Source organism: Myxine glutinosa, chromosome 1 (assembly GCF_964187855.1).
Source record: "Myxine glutinosa chromosome 1, kmMyxGlut1.1, whole genome shotgun sequence".
Lineage (NCBI taxonomy): Eukaryota > Metazoa > Chordata > Myxini > Myxiniformes > Myxinidae > Myxine > Myxine glutinosa.
The window spans coordinates 102,188,947-102,198,506 of record NC_136261.1 but is presented as its reverse complement, the minus strand read 5'-3'; the positions used below and the strand labels follow the sequence as shown (position 1 = coordinate 102,198,506).

The window sequence follows — 9,560 nt, the reverse complement described above, 5'->3', positions numbered from 1 at the left end:
CGCCCGAACAGGGACTCGAACCCTGGACCCTCAGATTAAAAGTCTGATGCTCTACCGACTGAGCTATCCGGGCTTCATGAGGACTTCTCTAAAAACAATCTATATACGGATAACAAACAACTTGGTAAAACTAACCTTATTTAAACGATAAGTAAAATTTTATTTAACATTACGTGAGATTACATTCTTGATATTATTCCGGAAATGACAAACAATTCCGGAATTTCTCGGTTGTTTTCCTGATTTACAGACGGTCGATTATCCCTGGGGTTCCCTTACCAATCAGCTTACTATCGCTCGCCAAGCCATCCGTTCCTCATCAGCCATTTCGTTGGAGTACTTGCCTGAGTGCGTGAGTCAGCTGTACAAGCTGATTGTTAATACAACACACCCCTTCGTCTGAGGCTTCCATGGCAACGTTGTTTTAAAATGATAACAAAGGAAGGTTGTTCAAGGAAAAGGATTTGCGTGTTCACATTTTTATGGATAGTTTTTCGGATAACTTGTCCACGAACTGTATATTTATCATTGGTTAAAGTTGATCGTCGTGGTCTTGTTACTGTTAGTCCGTGCATGGTGCGCTGCCGGTTCAGGAAGCGCGGGAAGCTTGAGTCGTCCATTCTCATGAAGGTTGTTGTGGTTTTATAATCTCTTCAGAAGACACGTTTTTGTGTTCAAACCTGCAACAGCTTTAGATTTGGGAGATTTTCTGGTAATAATTTTTTAATCAGGTCGACATGGAATCTTCGATGTTTTCGTAGATTGTGAATTTCTCTTTTGTTTTACGTGCAAGGCCTCAGGTGTTGGACGGTGTTTGGTGACCATTCAGGTGTGGATTTCTCCTTGAGGGTCATTGAAGGTTTGTTGTTTTCCGGGGTAGTAAAATGATGTGTACCTGTATATAATTATATATGTATTTAATCAATGCAGTGTGCAGGCGTTTGAATGGAGCCAATGATTATATTGATAGGCCGCGGTTCGTGACAAATCGACCACCGCTCGTTGTTATTGTTTTTTTTTTCTTTCCAGCGTGTCGGCGATAAGTCTCCGACTCCGTGATGTCTTTAACGTCCACCAACTAATGCTAGCACACGAGATATTCAAGTTAACGCCCATGTGAAGGACGGTGCACTCTATGCATGCTGTAACGCCCTGGGACTGAAACACCAATCCGGTAGAATTACATTTACAGACAGGCTGGGAATCGAACCTTGATTGGACCTATGGCTATAGATGGTTTCAGTACCCATGATGCAGTGCGCGGGTGCCATCTTGGTTGGCAGGCTAAACAAAGCCAAATAATTAGCGTAACCTTCCATTGCAGTAAGTGAGAATAACCAGATAGACGTGGTCCATTGTAGTTATTGATGTTATCGTTGCCAGGAAAGTGAATACAACCAACATGGCGGCGCGCACGGCATTGTGGGATAACTCTGAAAACCCTCAACCTGTCTGTCACAGACTAAGGTGACTGTGAATGGTTTTAAAAAAATTGTTACTTTCACATATAAAGTGCTGGATTTATTGGTCAGTATCCCAAAAGTACTATATTGTCATTGACTTTCCTCCATCAATTAGAAACGAGCTTTCATAAGTTACCTTGATATTATCCATTGTAAGAAAGGTCATGATTCGTTCCTTGGGTTGATGCCAGTTGAAACTGATTTGCATAGAAATAGTGGCGAGAACACGCCCATGTAATGACCATATTTGGTAGGGCCACGATCGTGGCTCGACGCGCTTTAAGGGTTTTATGTATGTCTATGTGCTGTTGTTGCAGCATGTGGTCCGACAATGAAGACTCTCTGAGAGCAGAGAAGAGCGCACTCAATCCTGAGACGTGTGATGATTCTGTGAATCACAGAATTCCAAAAGAGTTCCCATTCCCATTTGCACCCTATGGCATTCAAACGGAATTCATGCAGGTGCTCTACAGGGTGCTTGAAGAAGAGAAAGTTGGAATTTTTGAGAGCCCCACGGGCACTGTGAGTTTTATTTGTTCGTGGGTTGACAATTATAAACTTTAAGTTCTTTTTTGTGAATTAGTTCACCATGTGTGCTACACCAGCAAAGAGGTACAGTATCTTAGTGTCCCAAGTGTAAAAGGCTGGTGTCAAATCCACCAGCAAAGAGGTACATGATGATCAGGCACGGATCCATGATTTTAGGTTGGAGGTGGAGTGGGGGCATAAAAATTTTCATTGCACTGAAAAATATAATTTCGATTTTAATTTCCTGATTGAACAATCAATAAAAACAACAAACAATAAGGTTGTTGTTTGTTCAATCGGGAAATTAAAATGACAACAGGTACAGGTACATTCAAAGTACACCTCCGCCATGCCAAATAAATAAATAACATCCTCTTGCGCATAGAGACGGTATTGGGAGTGAGATGTGTACAATAAATAGATTGATTAATTGTGAAATTAAAATAAATATATAATAATCGTAAAATAATTTATTTCTTAATCAATTGGCTAATAGCATACCTAAACCACCACTCTTTCATCCGAATCTGTAACTTTTTGAAAACTAATTAAATAATTGATTAATCAAAAATTTCATTATTAATTGATTCATTGACTGATCAATAAATAATTAATTGATTAATCAATAAATCCAAAATATCCTTTGTAGACACATCACTTGGTTACTGTCGCATCCAAATATTAGCTTCCTAGCTCAAAAGGTAGCTGAGATATTGCGCAGATGAGAAAGAAAATAAAAAAATGATTAATAATGAAAATAAATAAATAATAATCATAAAATAATTCATCAATTGGCTAATAGAATACCTAAACCACCACCGAATACCTAAACCACCACCAAACCATCCGAATCTGTAACTTCAAAAAAAGTAATTGTCATCAATCGAATAATTAAATATTTAATCTATTAATTGATTCATCAATAAATCAAAACTAGCCTTTACAGCCAAATCACCTGGTCATTGTCATGTCCAAATATCAGCTTCCTAGCTTAAAAGGTGCCTGAGATATTGCCCAGATGAGAAAGGAAATAAATAAGTGCTTAATTAATCGATAATAATTAAATAATTAATCAATTAATTGTTTAATCAAAAAACAAAAATAACATTTTGCCAAAGCACTTACTCACTATTGTGCCGAAATTTCGGCTTCCTAGCTCAAAGGATGGCTGAGATATCACCGGGACAAACAAACAAACAAGAAAGAAAACAACCAGAGTGAAAACTGAGTACTCCCGTTCAGCGCGCGTCATTGCCAGGCTCCCTTCTGTGCCCGGCAATGACGTCATGCAGCACTTGGAGATGGCATAGGAAAGGAGCGGTGTACAATAACAGAAACTACACCGAAAACATATATTCATCTTTTTCAACAACGTTTAGTAATTAACAGACACTGGTTTTTGGTACAATGTATTCGTACACTTAAAGCATTTTCTTAAATGTAATCATTGCAGGTTTTACATTTAAATTTTTGAAATGCTATGCAATATTAGGTAGGCCTACCTACCTTATTATAGATTCAGTCTCTACAGTGGAAAATTTTTGAAAAAATTCCTGCACAACAGTTTCTCCCAGTCTGAGACCACATTTTCGGTTATATACACGTCAATACATGTGATTTAAACGATAGCTTTTGTTGGGAGGGTAGGGGTTCAGGATAGGGGCATATGCCAGGTATGCCTCCCTCTCACCACCCCCCCCCCCCTCCTTCCCTTCTTACCCCCTCTCCCACCTCCCTCCTGGATCAGCTATTAATAAGTGCGATGAAATTTAAATTTGGGATTGCAAGTTTCCAAACAAATGTACAGGTTTGGGATTAAAATTTTTATTCACTGTTATTCTGATCATCCCAATTTAATTCTTCTTCTTCTTCTTCTTCTCTGCCCTTTATAAGGGGTGATGTCTAGTGGTACCAAGCTTTTCCCTTGCCATGACAACAATAGTCCTCCACTTCCCTCTGTTCTCAGCCAACTCTCCACTCCCAAACCACCCCACCTTATTGATATCTCTCCTCACACAATCCTCCCATCTCAAGCACGATCTACCTCTTTTCCTCACACCTTGCTCCTTTAACCTATCCACTGTCTTTGCCATTTTCTCTTCCCCAATCCACACCACATTACTAGCCCACTTCAGCTGGCTTTTTACCAATTTCCATCAAGCTCATCTGCACACCAATCTCCTTCCTCAGTTCATACATTCTCCTTCTATCCATCCTCTTCACTTCCGCAATCCTCCTGACCCAGATGTTCTTGCAAACCTGCAGCCTCTATTGTTGTCCTGCTGTCAGTGCCACCGTTTTGAGCCCATAAAGGTAGGCTGGCATTTTGCACAACATCAGAACCATCCCTTTCAATCTTGAAATATTTATGTCTGCCATTACTCCCTCCACCCTTCTCCATGTATTCGAACCCACCTGAAACCTCTTCTGCAACTCTGCCTCTGACTTACCATCACCAGTCACTGTTCCCCCCCAGATACTCAAGCCTATTTCCCTGTCTCATATCCTTCCCCTCTAACCTGATGTTCATTTCTTTCCTCTGCTGCCCGACCACATCACCTCGGTCTTCTCAATACTCATCTTCACCCCTGCTTCCAAAATGCCTTCTTCCATTCCCCCAGTACTTCCTGCATCTCCTCCCGTCTATTCTCTGCCACAATAGACAGATCGTCCACATACAACATCCTCTGCAGACTACCTCTCATGTTTCCCTTCCTGCTTACCAGCTCCATCACCATGATAAGCATGAATGGTCTGAGAGCTTCCCTACCTCAAACTGATGTTCATGCTGAACTCCTCAGACAACCTAGGATCAACCAAAACTCTTCCCTTTGTTCCATTAAATTACATCCCTTCCACCAACCTAACTTCTGCTTTCATCACTCCCATCCATCTCAGTGTCACCATCACCATCTCTCGGGACAGTGTCATAAGCCTTCTCCAGCTCCACAAATCCCAATGACATTTCACCTTGCACCTCCAACTTCTTCTCCACCAACAGTATTGGTGTGAACAGCCCATCTGTCGCCCCCTTACCCTTTCTAAACCCCTGTTACTCTTTGCCGATCTCCATCTGGCCTCCAAAGCCAGTCGCCGACTGGGCATCCTCCGTCGTGCGAAGTCCTTCCTTGGCACACCTGAGCTCCTCACCACGTACAAGGCTTTCATCCGCAGCTCAATGGAATACTGCTCTCCCCTCTGGGCTGGTGCTCCTGCCTCACACCTAGCTCGTCTTCACGCTGTTGAAAGCAAAGCATTCAGAATCATTGGAATCTCCCGCGATGAAGCTAACTCCAAGGGCCTCTCACTCACTCACCGCAGGCAGGTTGGTGGTCTTTCCGTCTTCTACCGACTCCTCTCTGGCCTTGCCCCCCCAGCTCTCTCTGGGCTCTGTCCTGCAAATATTCCTACATGTCGCACAAGATCTGCCTGCAACCCTCTTATGGTTAAGCTGCCAAAATCAAGACTCTCTGCTCACCTTCACTCCTTCATTCCTCTTTTCTCCCGCCTCTGGAACAAACTCCCTCACTCTCTTCAATCCCACTCCACCCTCCAGGTCTTTACAACAGCTGTTCACCACCATCTCTTATCTTCCCCAATCCAAAACCTTGATCTTTTCTATCCCCGATAATTTCACCCCAAATCCACTTTTTGAAATACCAACTTCTGTCCTGGAAGTCCTTGGTGTCCTTGTGTTTTATACTTCTCCCACCCCCCCCCCTTCCCGCGCCTCCTCCCCCCAAGCCCTCTCCCTCCCACACATCTCCCTGCTCTTAAATGTTGTGTGCTCTCAAGTGTTTGTGTGCTTCCCATTCTCTTGTCTTCCACTCCCTCTTTTTATATATTTTGTTTGTCTGGTTGATTTGTTTGTGAAGTAAATGTCAGCTCTTTCACGAGCCTCGATTCAGTATACAAAAAAAAAAAAATCTCCACACTCTCCCTTATCTTCCTGTCCAGAATTTTCCAGTACCTTCATTACATGACTTGAGTGGTATGCCTTTGTACTTCCCCAGATCTTGAGCATCGCCCTTCCCCTTCCACATCGGCACAAATAACCCTGTCCTCCAATCTTCCGAAATGGAACCATCTCTTGTACATACATTCAACATCCTCTTCGCCCCACTGACTCCAACTTCTCCTGCAGCAACTATCATCTCTGTATACACCCCATCAACGCCTTGTGTTCTTACCTTCATCCTCTTTAAGGCTATCTGCACCTCCTCCTTCGTGATCTACATTAATTCCACTTGCCCCTCGACATAACTTGTCCAAATTGCAGGTCACCGTTGCTTCCTCCCCAGTCCAAGAACTCCTTGCAATATCCTCCCATACTTTCAATACTGCCCCCCCCCCCCTCTCTGTCACTAGCCTCACAACCAACCTCCAACCCCTTCATGTCCTCACTGTCCTCATCCCAGTCATGAGCCAATTAATCTCTTCCAACTTGACGTGTACCTCCTCTTCCATATGATTCTTCTCCTTATACACAGCTCTCCTTCCTGCTTTCTTATTTTTACCCACATAGGTGCAGCAACCCTGCATCCTGTTGTCCCCCTTTATCCTTGATCTTCTCTATCATCATTCCAAACATCCTTTTTTCATCAACCGTCTTCGCTACTTCTTCTATCCATCATACCTGGTTTCTGTCCCTCAATGATTTACCCTTTCCTGATGTCCTTCACCACAAAACTTCTGGAATTCCTCTAAATGCCTCTCCATACTTATTCAACTCTTCCTCCAAACCTTCCAATTCTTCGTTAAGTTCCTCATACCTGGCCCTCACCTTGTACTATGAGGAAATTGTCCCTACACTTGCCCCACCTAATCATCTTCTGACCCCTGCTCTTATACCCCACGCCCCTTTTCTTTATGCGTATACCAAACACCACCAGCTTATCCTCGGTGGTGACATGGTCTCCAGCCACTGCCTTACAATCCTCGACCTTCCACACCCGTCGCTTCCTCACAACCAACAAATCCAGTTACGTTCTATGCCATTCACAACTGTGAGTAATTTTGTGGTTGTCCCACTTCTGAAAGAACAAACCAGCTATGGCCATCCCATTCCCTGTCACTAGCTCCACCAGCTCTCGTCCCTCTCCATTACTCGTTCCTCAACCAAATTCCTCAACCTTTCACATTTTGACATAATGTTTAATTATTTTCTCCATATTGTCATAATAAAGGTTTGTAAAAAATTTGATGACAAAAACTGAAATGGTAAAATAGTTATGGCCTGGACAGGTGGGCAGACATGCACACGCACATACACCACACGCACGCAAATCCCTGTCTCCCGCTACACACACCACACGCATGCAAATCCCTGTCTCCCACTCTGAAGGGGAATGGGCTAAATATCAGCTAGCCAGCATTTACCAAAGTGCCATCATCGTTACCTGCTCCACATTCTGTGCATCGATGTAGTTGGATCAATGTACGTGAACCATCCAAGCTAGTAATAACAGCCACTACTATGTGAGGAGGGTTCTGATCTCCAATTAAACGATATTATTGAAAAGATTTGACGATCAAGACCAATTTTTTTTTTTTTTTTTTTTTTTTTTAATTTCCTCCCCAAAAAAATCTCTTTGCTGATGACTCCACTCTCTGCCGCTCCATTCCTCATCCCTCAGATTGGCAGTCTGCAGCCTCCTCACTCTCTGCGAACTTGGACGAAATCACAGACTGGTCAAACAAGTGGAACATGTCTTTCAATCCTGACAAATCTCACACTCTTACAATGTCTCTCCGAAAAGACCGAATGGACAACCCTCCCATCCACTTTCTGAATAATCCTCTCCAAGAAGTTCTGTCACTCAAGCCTTTGGGTCTCATGATCTGCCATGATCTTTCCTGGGAAAACCACATTTCCAAGCTGGTCTCCAAAGCCAGTCGCCGACTGGGCAGCCTCCATCGTGCGAAGTTCTTCCTTGGCACACCTGAGCTCCTCATCAGTGTCATCACATACAAGGCTTTCATCCGCAGCTCAATGGAATACTGTTGTCTCCTCTGGGCTGGTGCTCCTGCCTCACACCTTGCTCGGCTTCAAGCTGTTGAAACCAAAGCTTTCAGAATCATTGGAATCTCCCGTGATGAAGCTAACTCCGAGGGCCTTTCACTTACTCACCACAGGCAGGTAGGTGGTCTTTCTGTCTTCTACCGACTCCTCTCCAGCCTAGCTCCCCCCAGCTCTCTCTGGGCTCTGTCCCCCAAATATTCCTACAAGTCGCACAAGATCTGCCAGTAACCCTCTTCTGGTGAAACTTCCAAAATCAAGACTCTCTGCTCACCTTCGCTCTTTCCTTCCTTCCTTTTTCCTCCCGCCTCTGGAACAAACTTCCTCACTCTCTTAAATCCCACTCCTACCTCCAAGTCTTTAAAACAGCTGTTCACGACCATCTCTTATCTTCCCCCATCCAAAACCATGACCTTTTCTACCCCCGTTAATTCCCCCCAGAACCATTTTTTTGAAATACGGATTTCTTTCCTGGTCCATGTGTTTTTTTTTTTTTTTTTTTTTTTTTTTGTGATTGATGCTAGCTAGCTAGTTAGATGCTAGATAGCTCTTATACGAGCCTCGATCTTGTATACAAAAAATAATAATAAAAATGCAGGTTGTAGCAGGCCCAAATGTTTACCACAAAATTAGATTATTCTCCTTACTTTGGCTAAGGGTCATTGTAATTCAAGCTCGTTTGGGCCTAAACCATGGCTGTTACTTTACTGATCGGGGCTCGTCCCAAATAACTGAGAGACTGAGAGAGATAGAGATATAGAGATATAGAAAGAAATGATGAGATAAAGTGGCCCTTTTGCTCTGTCGAAGGATTAACACCTGGAATGTCAACTTCTCTTTGCTTCTTACGGTGGTGAGCATACCTCGATCAACTTCCTATTTATTTCACCCATGACTCTATCGTCCTTTGAGCTGCAATAGATGTTTGGGTTCCCTACTCCAGCTCAAGTGAAGTTCTGTGATCCTTTATTTTATTTTTTTTTGGTAACACAACATTAATGAAGCAGTGAAAGTTTATAAATGCAAAAGCTGGACTTGCAAGTGGGACAAGGCTATTACATCTCTCCCACGTCGTATGCAATCGTTGCGGGATTCCCGGATTTGTCAACATACCAATTAATCTTGCCAACAGTTGAGGTCACGTGACGATTTTCAAGTGACTATTTCAATTTCAATTTTCTTCACTTCAACATCTGCTCTGAACAGGGCGAGTGGATTCTCGCCGAAACGTCGGCTCTACCAACTTGTAAGTCCAGCTTTTGCATTTGTAAACCTTTTACTGATTTAATTTGATTGGATGAATCATAACAACCTGCATCGATTTACACCATTCATGAAATTTGTGGACTTGTAGAGATCATCCTGTATGAACTTCTTTATGTTACAATGTTCTGGCCTTTGTTTTATTTATTTTTCTGATCTCTCCTCTGACTGACAGGGCTTGTGGTACTGCTGGCTTGGACAGTCACTTGTAATACCTGATGTTGAACCAGCCATGCTCATGCAAAGCATAAACAAGTTAATTAAATTTTTATCCTTATGTATTGCGA

At 42.8% G+C, this 9,560-nt stretch overlaps 1 protein-coding gene and 1 non-coding gene across 3 annotated transcripts in view; one reads left to right on the top strand and one right to left on the bottom strand.

Annotated features, from left to right (window-relative positions):
* TRNAK-UUU (transfer RNA lysine (anticodon UUU)) lies at positions 1-73 on the bottom strand. Its single transcript has one exon. It is a non-coding gene; the product is annotated as a tRNA-Lys (tRNA).
* Positions 74-587: 514 nt separating this feature from the next.
* Positions 588-9,560, top strand: part of DDX11 (DEAD/H-box helicase 11) — a 172,491-nt gene continuing 163,518 nt past the window's right edge. Inside the window, exons 1-2 of one of the 2 annotated variants that reach the window (XM_068116011.2) lie at positions 588-630; positions 1,781-1,985. In XM_068116011.2, coding sequence (XP_067972112.2) covers positions 1,782-1,985 — 204 coding nt within the window. In that variant the 5' untranslated portion in view covers positions 588-630; position 1,781. Of the gene's footprint in view, positions 631-737; positions 860-1,780; positions 1,986-9,560 lie in introns of those variants that run through there. The other variant, XM_068116002.2, reaches the window with a different exon arrangement.